Here is a 19,494-nt window from a genome sequence, read left to right on the forward strand (position 1 = left end):
TGTGTGTGTGTGTGTGTGTGTGTGTGTGTGTGTGTGTGTGTGTATGTTGTAGTTGCAGATGCAGTGTATGTGTGTACCTTGTAGTGGCAGATGGTGTGTGTGTGTACCTTGTAGTGGCAGATGGTGTGTGTGTGTACGTTGTAGTGGCAGATGGTGTGTGTGTGTACCTTGTAGTGGCAGATGGTGTGTGTGTGTACCTTGTAGTGGCAGATGGTGTGTGTGTGTACCTTGTAGTGGCAGATGGTGTGTGTGTGTACCTTGTAGTGGCAGATGGTGTGTGTGTAGTGGCAGATGGTGTGTGTGTGTACCTTGTAGTGGCAGATGGTGTGTGTGTACCTTGTAGTGGCAGATGGTGTGTGTGTGTACCTTGTAGTGGCAGATGGTGTGTGTGTACCTTGTAGTGGCAGATGGTGTGTGTGTACTTTGTAGTGGCAGATGGTGTGTGTGTACTTTGTAGTGGCAGATGGTGTGTGTGTACCTTGTAGTGGCAGATGCTGTGTGTGTGTGTACCTTGTAGTGGCAGATGCTGTGTGTGTGTGTACCTTGTAGTGGCAGATGCTGTGTGTGTGTACCGTGTAGTGGCAGATGGTGTGTGTGTGTGTGTACCTTGTAGTGGCAGATGCTGTGTGTGTGTACCTTGTAATGACAGATGCTGTGTGTGTGTACCTTGTAGTGGCAGATGGTGTATGTGTGTGTACCTTGTAGTGGCAGATGCTCTGTGTGTGTACCTTGTAGTGGCAGATGGTGTATGTGTGTACCTTGTAGTGGCAGATGGTGTATGTGTGTACCTTGTAGTGGCAGATGCGGTGTGTGTGTACCTTGTAGTGGCAGATGCTGTGTGTGTGTACCTTGTAGTGGCAGATGCTGTGTGTGTGTACCTTGTAGTGGCAGATGCTGTGTGTGTGTACCTTGTAGTGGCAGATGCTGTGTGTGTGTACCTTGTAGTGGCAGATGCTGGGTGTGTGTACCTTGTAGTGGCAGATGCTATGTGTGTGTACCTCGTAGTGGCAGATGGTGTGTGTGTGTACCTTGTAGTGGCAGATGGTGTGTGGGTGTACCTTGTAGTGGCAGATGGTGTGTGTGTGTACCTTGTAGTGGCAGATGGTGTGTGTGTGTACCTTGTAGTGGCAGATGGTATGTGTGTGTATGTCGTAGTGGCAGATGGTGTGTGTGTGTACCTTGTAGTGGCAGATGGTGTGTGTGTGTGTACCTTGTAGTTGCAGATGCTATGTGTGTGTACCTCGTAGTGGCAGATGGTGTGTGTGTGTACCTTGTAGTGGCAGATGGTGTGTGTGTGTGTACCTTGTAGTTGCAGATGCGGTGCATGGCCCCTATCTCCTTCTCTAACCAGCTGTAAAGCTGAAAGCGCAGCTTCCCTCCGTCCACCTCATAGCCCGTAGCTAACGTCCTGAGCTCTGTCATCAGTATCTTCAGACACGCTCTGAACTTCAGCTGCTCTGCGATCACGTCCACCTCAGACTCACCCTGAGAGCAGAGATGCTTCTGGAAATATGGAGCACTTAACTGTCATAATAACTCTATATTAACAGTGTCATACCTATAGAATATTCTTACAGAAAAAATCATATTTTTAATTTGACTGATACATTAGATATTTTCAATAAAGAAGAAAATGATTTATCGTGTTAAAAAATGAAATGATCTTTTTGGATGATACGTTACCAGACAAGGAACTCCCAACACGACTTTCTCCACTATATCACTGAGCTTATGTATCAACTCGGTTTTCTTTTAAAGTCATCTCAACAGTCAATTATATTGACTAGTGGTTATACTGACTAGTGGTTATATTGATGATATCGCCAGCCCTACCTGAGAGTCCTCTCTCTGCAGCCCAGGTGGTCTCACCCCCCCAGACCCCTCGTCAGCTTTAGTCTCCACATCAGTCTTCTTCATTGTCAGACCCCCATCAGTATCATCTTCATCGTTCTTATCATCTCCCCAGTCCAGCTGGAGTCCATCGTCCTCCACTTTGACCAGAGGCTGGCTCCAGTCCAGTGTGGCTGAGCTCTCCTCTGTACCCCAGGCAGGATTGGCCTTAACTGGGGCAGGAGAGGCCCAGTCCAGGGCCCCCTGGTTCCCATTCTCCAGGGGCAGGCTAGAGCTGACGTTGGCCATGGAAGAGCCTTTATTTAGGGGGGACGAGGAGACTGACTTCTTGGTCACCTTGGGGATCTTAGAGAGCACCTCCAGGGCAAGCACTGGACAGCCCACCTTTATTACAAAACAGAATAACACTATTAGTAACATTAGTAAGTAGCCTTCCAAAAGTTTTGAGAATGACACAAATATTAACTTTCCCAAAGTTTGCTGCTTCAGTGTCTTCAGATATTTTAGTTAGTTACTATGGAATACTGAAGTACAATTAAGAGGATTTCACAAGTGTCAAAGGCTTTTATTGACAATTACATGAAGTTGATGCAAAGAGTCAATATTTGCAGTGTTGACCCTTCTCTTTCAAGACCTCTGCAATCTGCCACATACTGACTGATGGCAGCCCATTCTTGCATAATCAATGCTTGGAGTTTGCCAGAATTTGTGTTTTTGTTTGTCCACCCGCCTCTTGAGAATTGACCACAAGTTCTCAATGGGATTAAGGTCTGGGGAGTTGCCTGGCCATGGACCCAAAAAATATTGATATTTTTTTCCCCGAGCCACTTAGTTATCACTTTTGCCTTATGGCAAGGTGCTCCATCATGCTGGAAAAGGCATTGTTCGTCACCAAACTGTTCCTGGATGGTTGGGAGAAGTTGCTCTCGGAGGATGTGTTGGTACCATTCTTTATTCATGCCTGTGTTCTTAGGCAAAATTGTGAGTTAGCCCACTCCCTTGGCTGAGAAGCAACCCCACACATGAATGGTCTCAGGATGCTTTACTGTTGGCACAGGACTGATGCTCTCCTTGTCTTCTCCGGATAAGCTTTTTCCGGATTCCCAAAAAATCGGAAAGGGGATTCATCAGAGAAAATGACTTTACACCAGTCCTCAGCAGTCCAATCCCCGAACCTTTTGCAGGATATCAGTCTGTCCCTGATGTTTTTCCTGGAGAGAAGTGGCTTCTTTGCTGCCCTTCTTGACACCAGGCCATCCTCCAAAAGTCTTCGCCTCACTGTGTGTGCAGATGCACTCACACCTGCCTGCTGCCATTCAAGCTCTGTACTGGTGGTGCCCCGATCCCGCAACTGAATCAACTTGAAGAGACGGTCCTGTCGCTTGCTGGACTTTCTTGGGAGCCCTGAAGCCTTCTTCACAACAATTGAACCGCTCTCCTTGAAGTTCTTGATGATCTGACAAATGGTTGATTTAGGTGCAATCTTACTGGCAGCAATATCCTTGCCTGTGAAGCCCTTTTTGTGTAAAGCAATGATGACGGCACCTGTTTCCTTGCAGGTAACCATGGTTAACAGAGGAAGAACAATAATTCCTAGCACCACCCTCCTTTTGAAGCTTCCAGTCGGAGCTCAAATCTGCATGACAGTGATCTCCATCCTTGTCCTCGTCAACACTCACACCTGTGTTAACGAGAGAATTGCTGAAATGCAGTGGAATTCTTTTTTGGAGATTCAGTTCATTTGCATGGCAAAGAGGGACTTTGCAATTAATTGCAATTCCTCTGATCACTCTTCATAACATTCTGGAGTATATGCAAATTAACATCATACAAACTGAGGCAGCAGACTTTGTGAAAATTAATATTTGTGTCATTCTCAAAACCTTTGGCCACGACTGTACAGGTATAATACAATATCGTTTTTTAAGCAGTCAACTTTGTGTTATCTTCGATGCTTCTAAATGCATTGTATCCATGTGTGGTTGAATTGTGTTATTAAATGATTGATTAAAACAAATCAAAGACCTTGAAGTGTGCGTTGGCGGTGGTGAAGAAGAGTTTGCGTTCGATGAGGTTGATCTCGTCGACGCTGCTCTTCTCCGAGGTGAGGCCTAGTGATGATGTCACAGCACCCTCAGGGGACGCGTAGTGGCGGCGGATGATCAGGGGGTGTGTCCTCAGGTAGTTATAGAAACTAAATACCACTGGGTTACACGACTTCACCATCACATCTGGGGGGGTTAGAGAGGGAAAAGGGGAGAGAGGGAGAGGAGGGGAGGGAGGGGGGAGAGTGGGAGAGAGGAGGAGAGGGAGAGAGAGAGGAGGGGATGGAGAGAGGGGGAGAGAAGGGGGAGAGAAGGGGAGGGACAGGGAGAGAAGGGGAGGTATAGGGAGAGAAGGGGAGGTATAGGGAGAGAAGGGGGGGAGGGGAGGGAGAGAGAGGGGGGGGAGGGAGGAAGGGGAGGGAGGGGGGATGGGAGGGAGGGAGAGAAGGGGAGGGAGAGAAGGGGTGTGAGAGAAGGGGAGGGATAGGGAGAGAAGGGGAGGGATAGGGAGAGAAGGGGAGGGGAGGGATAGGGAGAGAAGGGGAGGGGAGGGGAGGGATAGGGAGAGAAGGGGAGGGGAGGGATAGGGAGAGAAGGGGAGGGATAGGGAGAGAAGGGGGAGGGAGGGATAGGGAGAGAAGGGGGAGGGGAGGGATAGGGAGAGAAGGGGAGGGAGAGAAGGGAGGGATAGGGAGAGAAGGGGAGAGAAGGGGAGGGATAGGGAGAGAAGGGGAGGAGAGGGATAGGGATAGAAGGGGAGGGGAGGGAAGGGGAGGGGAGGGGAGGGAGAGAGGGAGGGAGAGAAGGGGATAGGGAGAGAAGGGGAGGGGAGGGAGAGAAGGGAGAGGGGAGGGAGAGAAGGGGAGAGAAGGGGAGGGATAGGGAGAGAAGGGGAGGAGAGGGATAGGGATAGAAGGGGGGGAGGGAGAGAAGGGGAGGGATAGGGAGAGAAGGGGAGAGAAGGGGAGGGATAGGGAGAAAAGGGGAGGGGAGGGATAGGGAGAGAAGGGGAGGGAGGGGAGGGAGAGAAGGGAGGGATAGGGAGAGAAGGGGAGGGGAGGGGAGGGAGAGAAGGGGAGGGATAGGGAGAGAAGGGGAGGGAGGGATAGGGAGAGAAGGGGGGATAGGGAGAGAAGGGGGAGGGGAGGGATAGGGAGAGAAGGGAGGGGGGATAGGGATAGGGAGAGAAGGGATAGGGAGAGAAGGGGGGGGGGGGAGAGGGGGGATAGGGAGGGAGGGGAGGGATAGGGAGAGAAGGGGAGGGGAGGGATAGGGAGAGAAGGGGAGGGATAGGGAGAGAAGGGGAGGGATAGGGAGAGAAGGGGGAGGGGAGGGATAGGGAGAGAAGGGGGAGGGGAGGGATAGGGAGAGAAGGGGGGGGATAGGGAGAGAAGGGGGGGGGAGGGATAGGGAGAGAAGGGGGAGGGAGGGGGGATAGGGAGAGAAGGGGAGGGAGGGATAGGGAGAGAAGGGGGGGGAGGGATAGGGAGAGAAGGGGGAGGGATAGGGAGAGAAGGGGGAGGGGAGGGATAGGGAGAGAAGGGGAGGGGAGGATAGGGAGAGAAGGGGGGGGAGGGATAGGGAGAGGAGGGATAGGGAGAGAAGGGGAGGGGAGGGATAGGGAAAGAAGGGGAGGGGAGGGATAGGGAGAGAAGGGGGGGAGGGATAGGGAGAGAAGGGGGAGGGGAGGGATAGGGAGAGAAGGGAGGGATAGGGAGAGAAGGGGAGGGATAGGGAGAGAAGGGGAGGGAGGGGATGAGGAGAGAAGGGGGAGGGAGGGGGAGAGAAGGGGGAGGGGAGGGATAGGGAGAGAAGGGATAGGGAGAGAAGGGGAGGGATAGGGAGAGAAGGGGAGAGAAGGGGAGGGATAGGGAGAGAAGGGGAGGAGAGGGATAGGGATAGAAGGGGAGGGGAGGGAGAGAAGGGGAGGGATAGGGAGAGAAGGGGAGAGAAGGGGAGGGATAGGGAGAAAAGGGGAGAGGGGGAGGGATAGGGAGAAAAGGGGAGGGGAGGGATAGGGAGAGAAGGGGAGGGGAGGGAGGGAGAGAAGGGGAGGGATAGGGAGAGAAGGGGAGGGGAGGGATAGGGAGAGAAGGGGGGATAGGGAGAGAAGGGGGAGGGATAGGGAGAGAAGGGGGAGGGGAGGGATAGGGAGAGGAGGGATAGGGAGAGAAGGGGAGGGATAGGGAGAGAAGGGAGGGAGGGATAGGGAGAGAAAGGGAGGGGAGGGGAGGGATAGGGAGAGAAGGGGAGGGGAGGGATAGGGAGAGAAGGGGAGGGATAGGGAGAGAAGGGGGAGGGGAGGGATAGGGAGAGAAGGGGGAGGGGAGGGATAGGGAGAGAAGGGGAGGGAGAGAAGGGGAGGGATAGGGAGAGAAGGGGAGAGAAGGGGAGGGATAGGGAGAGAAGGGGAGGAGAGGGATAGGGATAGAAGGGGAGGGGAGGGAAGGGGAGGGGAGGGGAGGGAGAGAAGGGGAGGAGAGGGATAGGGAGAGAAGGGGAGGGGGGAGAGAAGGGGAGGGGAGGGAGAGAAGGGGAGAGAAGGGGAGGGATAGGGAGAGAAGGGGAGGAGAGGGATAGGGATAGAAGGGGAGGGGAGGGAGAGAAGGGGAGGGATAGGGAGAGAAGGGGAGAGAAGGGGAGGGATAGGGAGAAAAGGGGAGGAGGGAGGGATAGGGAGAGAAGGGGAGGGGGGAGGAGAGAAGGGGAGGGATAGGGAGAGAAGGGGAGGGGAGGGGAGGGAGAGAAGGGGAGGGATAGGGAGAGAAGGGGAGGGGAGGGATAGGGAGAGAAGGGGAGGGATAGGGAGAGAAGGGGAGGGAGGGATAGGGAGAGAAGGGGGGGGAGGGATAGGGAGAGAAGGGGGGGATAGGGAGAGAAGGGGGGGGATAGGGAGAGAAGGGGGGGAGGGATAGGGAGAGAAGGGGAGGGGAGGGATAGGGAGAGAAGGGGAGGGATAGGGAGAGAAGGGGGAGGGATAGGGAGAGAAGGGGGAGGGGAGGGATAGGGAGAGAAGGGGGAGGGGAGGGATAGGGAGAGAAGGGGGGATAGGGAGAGAAGGGGGGAGGGATAGGGAGAGAAGGGGAGGGGAGGGGAGGGATAGGGAGAGAAGGGGGAGGGGAGGGATAGGGAGAGAAGGGGGAGGGGAGGGATAGGGAGAGAAGGGGGAGGGATAGGGAGAGAAGGGGGGGGAGGGATAGGGAGAGAAGGGGAGGGGAGGATAGGGAGAGAAGGGGAGGGAGGGATAGGGAGAGGAGGGATAGGGAGAGAAGGGGAGGGGAGGGATAGGGAAAGAAGGGGGAGGGGAGGGATAGGGAGAGAAGGGGAGGGGAGGGATAGGGAGAGAAGGGGGAGGGGAGGGATAGGGAGAGAAGGGGAGGGATAGGGAGAGAAGGGGAGGGATAGGGAGAGAAGGGGAGGGGAGGGGATGAGGAGAGAAGGGGAGGGAGGGGGAGAGAAGGGGGAGGGGAGGGATAGGGAGAGAAGGGATAGGGAGAGAAGGGGAGGGATAGGGAGAGAAGGGGAGAGAAGGGGAGGGATAGGGAGAGAAGGGGAGGAGAGGGATAGGGATAGAAGGGGAGGGAGGGAGAGAAGGGGAGGGATAGGGAGAGAAGGGGAGAGAAGGGGAGGGATAGGGAGAAAAGGGGGGGAGGGATAGGGAGAAAAGGGGAGGGGAGGGATAGGGAGAGAAGGGGAGGGGGGGGAGGGAGAGAAGGGGAGGGATAGGGAGAGAAGGGGAGGGGAGGGATAGGGAGAGAAGGGGGGATAGGGAGAGAAGGGGGAGGGATAGGGAGAGAAGGGGGAGGGGAGGGATAGGGAGAGAAGGGGGAGGGGAGGGATAGGGAGAGAAGGGGGGGATAGGGAGAGAAGGAGGGGGAAGGGATAGGGAGATAAGGGGGAGGGGAGGGATAGGGAGAGAAGGGGGGAGGGATAGGGAGAGAAGGGGGAGGGGAGGGATAGGGAGAGAAGGGGAGGGGAGGATAGGGAGAGAAGGGGGAGGGAGGGATAGGGAGAGGAGGGATAGGGAGAGAAGGGGAGGGAGGGATAAGGAGAGAAGGGGGAGGGAGGGATAGGGAGAGAAGGGGGAGGGGAGGGATAGGGAGAGAAGGGGGAGGGGAGGGATAGGAAGAGAAGGGGAGGGATAGGGAGAGAAGGGGAGGGATAGGGAGAGAAGGGGAGGGATAGGGAGAGAAGGGGAGGGGAGGGGATGAGGAGAGAAGGGGGAGGGAGGGGGAGAGAAGGGGGAGGGGAGGGATAGGGAGAGAAGGGATAGGGAGAGAAGGGGAGGGATAGGGAGAGAAGGGATAGGGAGAGAAGGGGAGGGATAGGGAGAGAAGGGGGAGGGAGGGATAGGAAGAGAAGGGGAGGGATAGGGAGAGAAGGGGAGGGATAGGGAGAGAAGGGGAGGGATAGGGAGAGAAGGGGAGGGATAGTGAGAGAAGGGGAGGGATAGGGAGAGAAGGGGAGGGATAGGGAGAGAAGGGGAGGGAGGGATAGGGAGAGAAGGGGAGGGGATGAGGAGAGAAGGGGGAGGGAGGGGGAGAGAAGGGGGAGGGGAGGGATAGGGAGAGAAGGGATAGGGAGAGAAGGGGAGGGATAGGGAGAGAAGGGATAAGGAGAGAAGGGGATGGATAGGGAGAGAAGGGGAGGGGATGGGAGAGAAGGGGGAGGGGAGGGATAGGGAGAAAGTAAGAGGTAGATAGAGGTCAATGCAAATCAATCCAGTTAGAATATAGCATCAGCACTGAAACATCCCTGTCCTCTCTGAGGGTGTGATCTACCACCATGCTTGCTCACCTGGGTTTTCATCATCCTCTTTGGGGATGCACTCTAGCAGTGTGTCCAGGGCCTTGGTGTAGTCCTTCATGATCCAGAAGGCTATGCTGCGTAGGAATGGGTCCGGGTGTAGTTTGGTGCAGTGGTACCCTGACCCGTCCCTCTGGCAGCCCAAAACCTTCTCATACAGGATGGCTTGGCAGGTGGCACTGCTCTCATAGTCAGCCTCGTACAGCCTGGCTACTACCATGGCCAACTGGATATCTTCCATCTTCTCCAAGCACACCTTGAGAAGAGACAGTTACAGTACAGTTAGAGTAGAGGGCAGTACAGTTAGAGTAAAGGGCAGTACAGTTAGAGTAGAGGACAGTACAGTTAGAGGACAGAACAGTTAGAGGACAGAACAGTTAGAGGACAGTACAGTTAGAGTAGAGGACAGTACAGTTAGAGGACAGAGGACAGTACAGTTAGAGGACAGTACAGTTAGAGGACAGTACAGTTAGAGGACAGTACAGTTAGAGGACAGTACAGTTAGAGGACAGTACAGTTAGAGTAGAGGACAGTACAGTTAGAGTAGAGGACAGTACAGTTAGAGTAGAGGACAGTACAGTTAGAGTAGAGGACAGTACAGTTAGAGTAGAGGACAGTACAGTTAGAGGACAGTACAGTTAGAGGACAGTACAGTTAGAGGACAGTACAGTTAGAGGACAGTACAGTTAGAGGACAGTACAGAGTAGAGTACAGTACAGTTAGAGTAGAGGACAGTACAGTTAGAGTAGAGGACAGTACAGTTAGAGTAGAGGACAGTTAGAGTAGAGGACAGTTAGAGTAGAGGACAGTTAGAGTAGAGGACAGTTAGAGTAGAGGACAGTTAGAGTAGAGGACAGTTAGAGTAGAGGACAGTACAGTTAGAGGACAGTACAGAGTAGAGGACAGTACAGAGTAGAGGACAGTACAGAGTAGAGGACAGTACAGAGTAGAGGACAGTACAGTTAGAGTACAGTACAGTTAGAGTACAGTACAGTTAGAGGACAGTACAGTTAGAGGACAGTACAGTTAGAGGACAGTACAGTTAGAGGACAGTACAGTTAGAGGACAGTACAGTTAGAGTAGAGGACAGTACAGTTAGAGTAGATGACAGTACAGTTAGAGTAGAGGACAGTACAGTTAGAGTAGAGGGCAGTACAGTTAGAGTAGAGGACAGTACAGTTAGAGTAGAGGACAGTACAGTTAGAGTAGAGGACAGTACAGTTAGAGTAGAGGACAGTACAGTTAGAGTAGAGGACAGTACAGTTAGAGTAGAGGACAGTACAGAGTAGAGTAGAGGACAGTACAGAGTAGAGTAGAGGACAGTACAGAGTAGAGGACAGTACAGTTAGAGTAGAGGACAGTTAGAGTAGAGGACAGTTAGAGTAGAGGACAGTTAGAGTAGAGGACAGTTAGAGTAGAGGACAGTACAGTTAGAGTAGAGTAGAGGACAGTACAGAGTAGAGGACAGTACAGAGTAGAGGACAGTACAGAGTAGAGGACAGTACAGAGTAGAGGACAGTACAGAGTAGAGGACAGTACAGAGTAGAGGACAGTACAGAGTAGAGGACAGTACAGAGTAGAGGACAATACAGAGTAGAGGACAGTACAGAGTAGAGGACAGTACAGTTAGAGTAGAGGACAGTACAGTTAGAGTAGAGGACAGTACAGAGTAGAGGACAGTACAGAGTAGAGGACAGTACAGTTAGAGTAGAGGACAGTACAGAGTAGAGGACAGTACAGAGTAGAGGACAGTACAGTTAGAGTAGAGGACAGTACAGAGTAGAGGACAGTACAGTTATAGTAGAGGACAGTACAGTTATAGTAGAGGACAGTACAGTTATAGTAGAGGACAGTACAGTTATAGTAGAGGACAGTACAGTTATAGTAGAGGACAGTACAGTTAGAGTAGAGGACAGTACAGTTAGAGGACAGTACAGAGTAGAGGACAATACAGAGTAGAGGACAGTACAGAGTAGAGGACAGTACAGTTAGAGTAGAGGACAGTACAGTTAGAGTAGAGGACAGTACAGTTATAGTAGAGGACAGTACAGTTATAGTAGAGGACAGTACAGTTATAGTAGAGGACAGTACAGTTATAGTAGAGGACAGTACAGTTATAGTAGAGGACAGTACAGTTATAGTAGAGGACAGTACAGTTATAGTAGAGGACAGTACAGTTATAGTAGAGGACAGTACAGTTATAGTAGAGGACAGTACAGTTAGAGTAGAGGACAGTACAGAGTAGAGGACAGTACAGAGTAGAGGACAGTGCAGAGTAGAGGACAGTACAGTTAGAGTAGAGGACAGTACAGTTAGAGTAGAGGACAGTACAGTTAGAGTAGAGGACAGTACAGTTAGAGTAGAGGACAGTACAGTTAGAGTAGAGGACAGTACAGTTAGAGTAGAGGACAGTACAGTTAGAGTAGAGGACAGTACAGTTAGAGTAGAGGACAGTACAGTTAGAGTAGAGGACAGTACAGTTAGAGTAGAGGACAGTACAGTTAGAGTAGAGGACAGTACAGTTAGAGTAGAGGACAGTACAGAGTAGAGGACAGTACAGAGTAGAGGACAGTACAGAGTAGAGGACAGTACAGAGTAGAGGACAGTACAGAGTAGAGGACAGTACAGTTAGAGTAGAGGACAGTACAGTTAGAGTAGAGGACAGTACAGTTAGAGTAGAGGACAGTACAGTTAGAGTAGAGGACAGTACAGTTAGAGTAGAGGACAGTACAGTTAGAGTAGAGGACAGTACAGTTAGAGTAGAGGACAGTACAGTTAGAGTAGAGGACAGTACAGAGTAGAGGACAGTACAGTTAGAGTAGAGGACAGTACAGTTAGAGTAGAGGACAGTACAGTTAGAGTAGAGGACAGTACAGTTAGAGTAGAGGACAGTACAGTTAGAGTAGAGGACAGTACAGTTAGAGTAGAGGACAGTACAGAGTAGAGGACAGTTAGAGTAGAGGACAGTTCGAGTAGAGGACAGTACAGAGTAGAGGACAGTACAGAGTAGAGGACAGTACAGAGTAGAGGACAGTACAGAGTAGAGGACAGTACAGAGTAGAGGACAGTACAGAGTAGAGGACAGTACAGAGTAGAGGACAGTTAAAGTTGGCCTGTGTTACATAAGGAATATACATTGCCTTGCAAAAGTATTCACCCCCCTTTTTTTTACAAAGCAAGTCAGTTAAGAACAAATTCTTATTTTCAATGACGGCCTAGGAACAGTGGGTTAACTGCCTGTTCAGGGGCAGAACGACAGATTTCTACCTTGTCAGCTCAGGGATTTGAACTTGCAACCTTTCAGTTACTAGTCCAACGCACTAACCACCTTAACATTTTTCCTATTTTGTTGCAATACAAAATGGATTTAAATTGATTTTTTAAATGGATTTCATGTAATGGACATACACAAAATACCGTAATTTCCGGACTATAAGCCGCTACTTTATTCTCACGCTTTGAACCTCGCGGTTTATACATGGATTTTTCCCGCTTTCACAAGATTCATGCCGCCAAAAAACTGAGCACAGTCACATAATGTGACGTAAATCGAGAGCGCTCAAACATCCCATCATTCTGATTCCGGTAGTCATTTTGTCACCCTCATCATGGCAAAGACACGGAGAAATGCATATGATGCAGCTTTCAAGTTGAAGGCGATCGATCTGGCTGTTGGAACAGGAAATAGAGCTGCTGCCCGGGAGCTTGACCTTAATGAGTCGATGATAAGACGTTGGAAAGCAGCGTGAGGAACTGACTCAAAAAGACAACAACAGCTTTCAGAGGGAAGAAAAGCAGAAGGCCCAAAGTATTAGCAGCCACTCGACATCAGTGTAAATCGTGCATTTAAGGTGGCGCTCCGTGTTCAGTGGGAGGCTTGGATGACAAGTGGGGAGAAATCCTTCACTAAAACTGGCTGCATGCGAAGAGCAGCTTATGGTCAAGTCTGCCAGTGGGTCCTGACAGCGTGGAGCATTGTCAAAAAATCCACTATCATCAACGGGTTTCGAAAGGCTGGACTGCTGCGTGTTGAAGGGGCAGTATGAGCTCAGCGGGGTATTTGCCTCTGGATGAAAGTGACGAGAGCGACAATGAAAACGATCCAACATCGGATGAAGCAATTCTGAGGCTATTCAACTCCGACACCGAAGTAGATGGCTTCAGTGGTTTCAGTGCACAGGAGGAGGAAGATGGTGACCAATGACTTTCTTGGTAGGCCACTGTTTCATTTTTGTTACAAGCCGTGTTTCGTTTAAAGGCTGTGTAAAGTTAATTTGTTTCAATGTACCGGTAGGTACCTGCGGCTTATAGACATGTGCGGCTTATTTATGTACAAAATACATATTTTTGAATAATTCAGTGGGTGCGGTTTATATTCAGGTGTGCTTAATAGTCCAGCAATTACGGTAGTCAAACTTTGTTAAGTGAAATGGAAAAAATTATCTGTTTCAAAAATAAATTAAAAATTAAAAACGGAAAAGTGGTGCGTGCATATGTATTCACCCCCTTTGCGATGAAGCCCCTAAATAAGATCTGAAGGTAATTGGTTGCACCAGAAGTCACATAATTAGTTAAATAAAGTCCACCTGTGTGCAATATAAGTGTCACATGATCTGTCACATGATCTCAGTATATATTTTTACACACCTGTTCAGAAAGGCCCCAGAGTCTGCAATACAACTAAGCAAGGGGCACCACCAAGCAAACAGCACCATGAAGACCCAAGGAGCTCTCCAAACAGGTCAGGGACAAAGTTGTGGAGAAGTACAGATCGGCTTTGGGTTATAAAAAAATATCAGAAACTTTAAGCATCCCACAGAGCACCATTAAATCCATTATTAAACAATTTAAAGAAAATGGCACCACAACAAACATGCCAAGAGAGGGCCGCCCTCCAAAACTCACAGACCAGGCAAGGAGGGCATTAATCAGAGAGGCAATAAAGAGACAAAAGATAACCCTGAAGGAGCTGCAAAGCTCCACTGCAGAGATTGGAGTATCACTAAGCTGTACACGCCACAGAGCTGGGCTTTACGGAAGAGTGGCCAGGCCAGAAAAAAGCCCATGCTTAAAAAAAAATAATAAGCAAACATGTTTGGTGTTCGCCAAAACGCATGTGGGAGACTCCCCAAACATATGGAAGAAGGTACTCTGGTCAGATGAAATTAAAATGTAGCTTTTTGGCTATCAAGGAAAATGTTATGTCTGGCACAAACCCAACACCTCGCATCACCCAGAGAACACCATCCCCACAGTGAAGCATGGTGGTGGCAGCATCATGCTGTTGGGATGGTCTTCATAGGCAGGGACTGGGAAACTGGTCAGAATTGAAGGAATGCTGGAAGGCGCTAAATACATAGAAATTCTTGAGGGAAACCTGTATTAGTATTCCAGAGATTTGAGACTGGGACGGAGGTTCACCTTCCAGCAGGACATTGGCCCTATGCATACTGCTAAAGCAACACTCAAGTGGTTTAAGGGGAAACATTTAAATGTTTTGGAATGGCCTAGTCAAAGACATGTCCCAAGAGACTTGCAGCTGTAATTGCTGCAAAAGGTGGGTCTACAAGTATTGACTTTGGGGGGTGAATAGTTATGCACGCTCAAGTTTTCTGTTTTTTTTGTCTTATTTCTTGTTTGTTTCTTCAAAGTGGTTGGCATGTTGTGTAAATCAAATGATACAATCCCCCCAAAAATCTATTTTAATTCCAGGTTGTAAGGCAAGGAAGGGGTGAATACTTTCGCAAGCCACTGTAAAGGTAAGTAGGTAAGTGACAGAGTAGAGGACAGTTAAGAGTAGAGGACAGTTAAGAGTAGAGGACAGTTAAGAGTAGAGGACAGTTAAGAGTAGAGGACAGTTAAGAGTAGAGGACAGTTAAGAGTTGGCCTGTGTTGCTTTAGGAATATAAAGGCCTAGTAGAGGAGAGGACACTTAGAGGAGAGGACACTTAGAGGAGAGGACACTTAGAGGAGAGGACACTTAGAGGAGAGGACACTTAGAGGAGAGGACACTTAGAGGAGAGGACACTTAGAGGAGAGGACACTTAGAGGAGAGGACACTTAGAGGAGAGGACACTTAGAGGAGAGGACACTTAGAGGAGAGGACACTTAGAGGAGAGGACACTTAGAGGAGAGGACACTTTAGAGGAGAGGACACTTAGAGGAGAGGACACTTAGAGGAGAGGACACTTAGAGGAGAGGACACTTAGAGGAGAGGACACTTAGAGGAGAGGACACTTAGAGGAGAGGACACTTAGAGGAGAGGACACTTAGAGGAGAGGACACTTAGAGGAGAGGACACACTTAGAGGAGAGGACACTTAGAGGAGAGGACACTTAGAGGAGAGGACACTTAGAGGAGAGGACACTTAGAGGAGAGGACACTTAGAGGAGAGGACACTTAGAGGAGAGGACACTTAGAGGAGAGGACACTTAGAGGAGAGGACACTTAGAGGAGAGGACACTTAGAGGAGAGGACAGTAAGGAGAGGACAGTAAGAGGAGAGGACAGTTAGAGGAGAGGACAGTTAGAGGAGAGGACAGTTAGAGGAGAGGACAGTTAGAGGAGAGGACAGTTAGAGGAGAGGACAGTTAGAGGAGAGGACAGTTAGAGGAGAGGACAGTTAGAGGAGAGGACAGTTAGAGGAGAGGACAGTAAGAGGAGAGGACACTTAGAGAGGACAGTAAGAGGAGAGGACAGTAGGGTAGATGGAGTTCTGAGAAGCCACACCAGGCACTGTTCACACATCAAGCAGGTTCTGCATGTGCAGGGTTTGTACCATAGACTTACTAAGAAACCTGACAACCATAGATGTATTCAGGGTCTGTCTCTTGCTGGACTAAAAATGCTGTTCAACGGCAAATCAAGGTTCAAGGTTTAGACTGTTTGCTAAAAGTGACTAAACAGTAAGACTCATGGCCAAGACAGACTAAAATGACGAAAGTGTGATCTAGTGTTCTCCTTAATGATGACCTTTTGAACCAACTGTCTGATAAACTATCCCCAAACACTTACAGTAGGAACCCATTCCCCCTCTAGGCAGTGTCCTGCTATCAGCATGTTGAGACTGTGCTGTTGCACCCTCAGCCCAAGGTAAAGTAACCCCAACATTTACGTAGCTAACCATCCCCACAACCTTATCTTTCAGGTTTAGACTAGACCATTCACACACACAGCTGTAGAGTCTCACGTCATTGACACACCTCCTAGTTGACTTCCATAAACATTGGTCTGTGCCAGGTTTCCATGGCGAGGACAATGTCACAACAACAGACACAATACAGGTGCAGCTGAAGTAGGTCTAAACTAGGAACAGACTCTGTCTGTCTGTCTGTCTGTCTGTCTGTCTGTCTGTCTGTCTGTCTGTCTGTCTGTCTGTCTGTCTGTCTGTCTGTCTGTCTGTCTGTCTGTCTGTCTGTCTGTCTGTCTGTCTGTCTGTCTGTCTGTCTGTCTGTCTGTCTGTCTGTCTGTCTGTCTGTCTGTCTGTCTGTCTGTCTGTCTGTCTGTCTGTCTGTCTGTCTGTCTGTCTGTCTGTCTGTCTGTCTGTCTGTCTGTCTGTCTGTCTGTCTGTCTGTCTGTCTGTCTGTCTGTCTGTCTGTCTGTCTGTCTGTCTGTCTGTCTGTCTGTCTGTCTGTCTGTCTGTCTGTCTGTCTGTCTGTCTGTCTGTCTGTCTGTCTGTCTGTCTGTCTGTCTGTCTGTCTGTCTGTCTGTCTGTCTGTCTGTCTGTCTGTCTGTCTGTCTGTCTGTCTGTCTGTCTGTCTGTCTGTCTGTCTGTCTGTCTGTCTGTCTGTCTGTCTGTCTGTCTGTCTGTCTGTCTGTCTGTCTGTCTGTCTGTCTGTCTGTCTGTCTGTCTGTGTCTGTCTGTCTGTCTGTCTGTCTGTGTCTGTCTGTCTGTCTGTCTGTCTGTCTGTCTGTCTGTCTGTCTGTCTGTCTGTGTGTGTGTGTCTGTGTGTGTGTCTGTGTGTGTGTCTGTGTGTGTGTGTGTGTGTCTGTGTGTGTGTCTGTGTGTGGTCTGTGTGTGTGTCTGTGTGTGTGTCTGTGTGTGTGTCTGTGTGTGTGTCTGTGTGTCTGTGTGTGTGTCTGTGTGTGTGTGTGTGTCTGTGTGTGTGTCTGTGTGTGTGTGTGTGTGTGTGTGTGTGTCTGTGTGTGTGTGTGTGTGTGTGTGTGTGTGTGTGTGTGTGTGTGTGTGTGTGTGTGTGTGTGTGTGTGTGTGTGTGTGTGTGTGTGTGTGTGTGTGTGTGTGTGTCTGTCTGTGTGTGTGTCTGTGTGTGTGTCTGTGTGTGTGTCTGTGTGTCTGTGTGTGTGTCTGTGTGTCTGTGTGTCTGTGTGTGTGTCTGTGTGTGTGTGTGTCTGTGTGTGTGTGTGTCTGTGTGTGTGTGTGTCTGTGTGTGTGTGTGTCTGTGTGTGTGTCTGTGTGTGTGTCTGTGTGTGTGTCTGTGTGTGTGTCTGTGTGTGTGTCTGTGTGTGTGTCTGTGTGTGTGTCTGTGTGTGTGTCTGTGTGTGTGTTTCCAGACCTCGATGGCGTCTTTCAGGGAGCCAGCCAGCAGGAAGAAGGCAGCAGCCTGTTCAAAGCGCTGTTTCCCCAGCAGAGAGAAAGCGTTCTTCAGAGCTGCTTTACGCCAGCGGTCCTCACTGAAGTTATTCTTAAAGAACACCGTCATCTTCTCATCACGCTGAGACCTAGAGGAGAGGAGGAGGAGGATAATATAATATTCATTATTTACCTACTGTACATGATTCATGTAATAGAGTTCTGACACATGGATAAACATAACATGTGGATTTTAAAGACAAGTCCAGGAGAGGTGAATAACTAAACAAAAAGGTGAGACAACAGAAACTGATCTGGGATCAGACAAGAGCTCCAGGTGTGTTCCAGGTGTGTTACCTGAATAGGCCCCAGAGAACAGCCTTCTTCTTCATGGCCAGGTAGAACAGAGCTGCATCTAAAGGATCGTTGTTCCTCTGGAATGCTGCCTTACCCACCTACACACAGATCAACCAATCAAACCATGAAGATCAACCAATCAATCAATGATAGGAGTTCAGGCCACACCACACCATCCCCTACCTTCTCCACCATCCTGCGTAGTGTGTTGATGTTGCGTATCCACCAGCCCACCCCTACAGCCCGTAGCTCAGACCACTGAGGGTCTCCTCTCTGCATGGCTGGGATCATATTCAACATCTCCTCCTCAGCCTCCGAGTGGAACGCCCACGCAAAGTGACACGTAGACAGACCTGGGGGGAGACAGGTGACTGTGTTCAGAGAGGAGAGAAAAGGTTGCTTTGCTTCAGTGCTTGATTGTTGTGTGCTTTAGTAAAACATACAAAAAGGGAGGGAACAGGGCCCAGAGAGAGGACCTGGGACAAGAGAGATATCTGGACCTGGGGGAACAGGGCCCAACAGGACCCAGGGCCCAGAGAGACAACATATCTGGACCTGGGAGGGAACAGGGCCCAGAGAGAGACAACATATCTGGACCTGGGAGGGAACAGGGCCCAGAGAGAGAGACAACATATCTGGACCTGGGAGGGAACAGGGCCCAGAGAGAGACAACATATCTGGACCTGGGAGGGAACAGGGCCCAGAGAGAGACAACATATCTGGACCTGGGAGGGAACAGGGCCCAGAGAGAGGAAAATATCTGGACCTGGAGGGAACCTGGACCTGGGAGGGAACAGGGCCCAGAGAGAGACAACATATCTGGACCTGGGAGGGAACAGGGCCCAGAGAGAGACAACATATCTGGACCTGGGAGGGAACAGGGCCCAGAGAGAGACAACATATCTGGACCTGGGAGGGAACAGGGCCAAGAGAGAGACAACATATCTGGACCTGGGAGGGAACAGGGCCAAGAGAGAGAGACAACATATCTGGACCTGGGAGGGAACAGGGCCCAGAGACAGACAACATATCTGGACCTGGGAGGGAACAGGGCCCAGAGAGAGACAACATATCTGGACCTGGGAGAGAACAGGGCCCAGAGAGAGACAACATATCTGGACCTAGGAGGGAACAGGGCCCAGAGAGAGACAACATATCTGGACCTAGGAGGGAACAGGGCCAAGAGAGAGACAACATATCTGGACCTGGGAGGGAACAGGGCCCAGAGAGAGACAACATATCTGGACCTGGGAGGGAACAGGGCCAAGAGAGAGACAACATATCCACTGCAAGTCATCCTACATATCCAATACTAGAGCAATATCTCAGTATAATATATCAATAAGACACTCTCTATGACCCTCTCCATCACAGCTCAGAAAGACAGATTGTGAAGCAGGAGTGTGTGTGTGTGTGTGTGTGTGTGTGTGTGTGTGTGTGTGTGTGTGTGTGTGTGTGTGTGTGTGTGTGTGTGTGTGTGTGTGTGTGTGTGTGTGTGTGTGTGTGTGTGTGTGTGTGTGTGTGTGTGTGTGTGTGTGTGTGTGTGTGTGTGTGTGTACCATACCTTGGTGCAGCAACTGCATGCGGTACAGTGGGGGTAGAGAGGTGAGGAGACAGGTGTGTAGACGCATGGCTAACAGGTACCTCAACCCACACTCATCCAGGGCCTCACCACCTAGATAGAAACACATTATTAACACATGGGTTAGTGTAGCACATTAACTCACACACACACACTGATCAGATGGAATCAGATGGTCCCAGTCTTTCCCATTCATTTGGGGGAGCAGCTTCCTCCTAAGACTCCACACCAGATGGAGAGGGTTGAGGGATCTCTCTGTCCCCCTCTATCCATCCATACTGATGGCTTCGGATTTATAAACTTGAAATATTGTTAATCATCACT

At 50.2% G+C, this 19,494-nt stretch overlaps 1 protein-coding gene across 11 annotated transcripts in view; it reads right to left on the minus strand.

Annotated features, from left to right (window-relative positions):
- Positions 1 to 19,494, minus strand: part of dmxl2 (Dmx-like 2) — a 115,017-nt gene that overhangs the window by 47,922 nt on the left and 47,601 nt on the right. For 7 of the 11 annotated variants that reach the window (XM_046333061.1, XM_046333054.1, XM_046333053.1 and 4 more), the window contains exons 27-34: positions 19,153 to 19,263; positions 17,772 to 17,941; positions 17,589 to 17,686; positions 17,215 to 17,380; positions 8,694 to 8,958; positions 3,877 to 4,082; positions 1,834 to 2,235; positions 1,303 to 1,503 (exon numbers count right to left, since the gene is read on the minus strand). In XM_046333061.1, coding sequence (XP_046189017.1) covers positions 1,303 to 1,503; positions 1,834 to 2,235; positions 3,877 to 4,082; positions 8,694 to 8,958; positions 17,215 to 17,380; positions 17,589 to 17,686; positions 17,772 to 17,941; positions 19,153 to 19,263 — 1,619 coding nt within the window. The remainder of the gene's footprint in view (positions 1 to 1,302; positions 1,504 to 1,833; positions 2,236 to 3,876; positions 4,083 to 8,693; positions 8,959 to 17,214; positions 17,381 to 17,588; positions 17,687 to 17,771; positions 17,942 to 19,152; positions 19,264 to 19,494) is intronic. The other 4 variants (XM_046333059.1, XM_046333060.1, XM_046333056.1 and 1 more) reach the window with 2 other exon arrangements.

This window comes from Oncorhynchus gorbuscha, unplaced genomic scaffold (genome assembly GCF_021184085.1).
Source record: "Oncorhynchus gorbuscha isolate QuinsamMale2020 ecotype Even-year unplaced genomic scaffold, OgorEven_v1.0 Un_scaffold_333, whole genome shotgun sequence".
NCBI classification, from domain to species: Eukaryota; Metazoa; Chordata; class Actinopteri; order Salmoniformes; family Salmonidae; genus Oncorhynchus; species Oncorhynchus gorbuscha.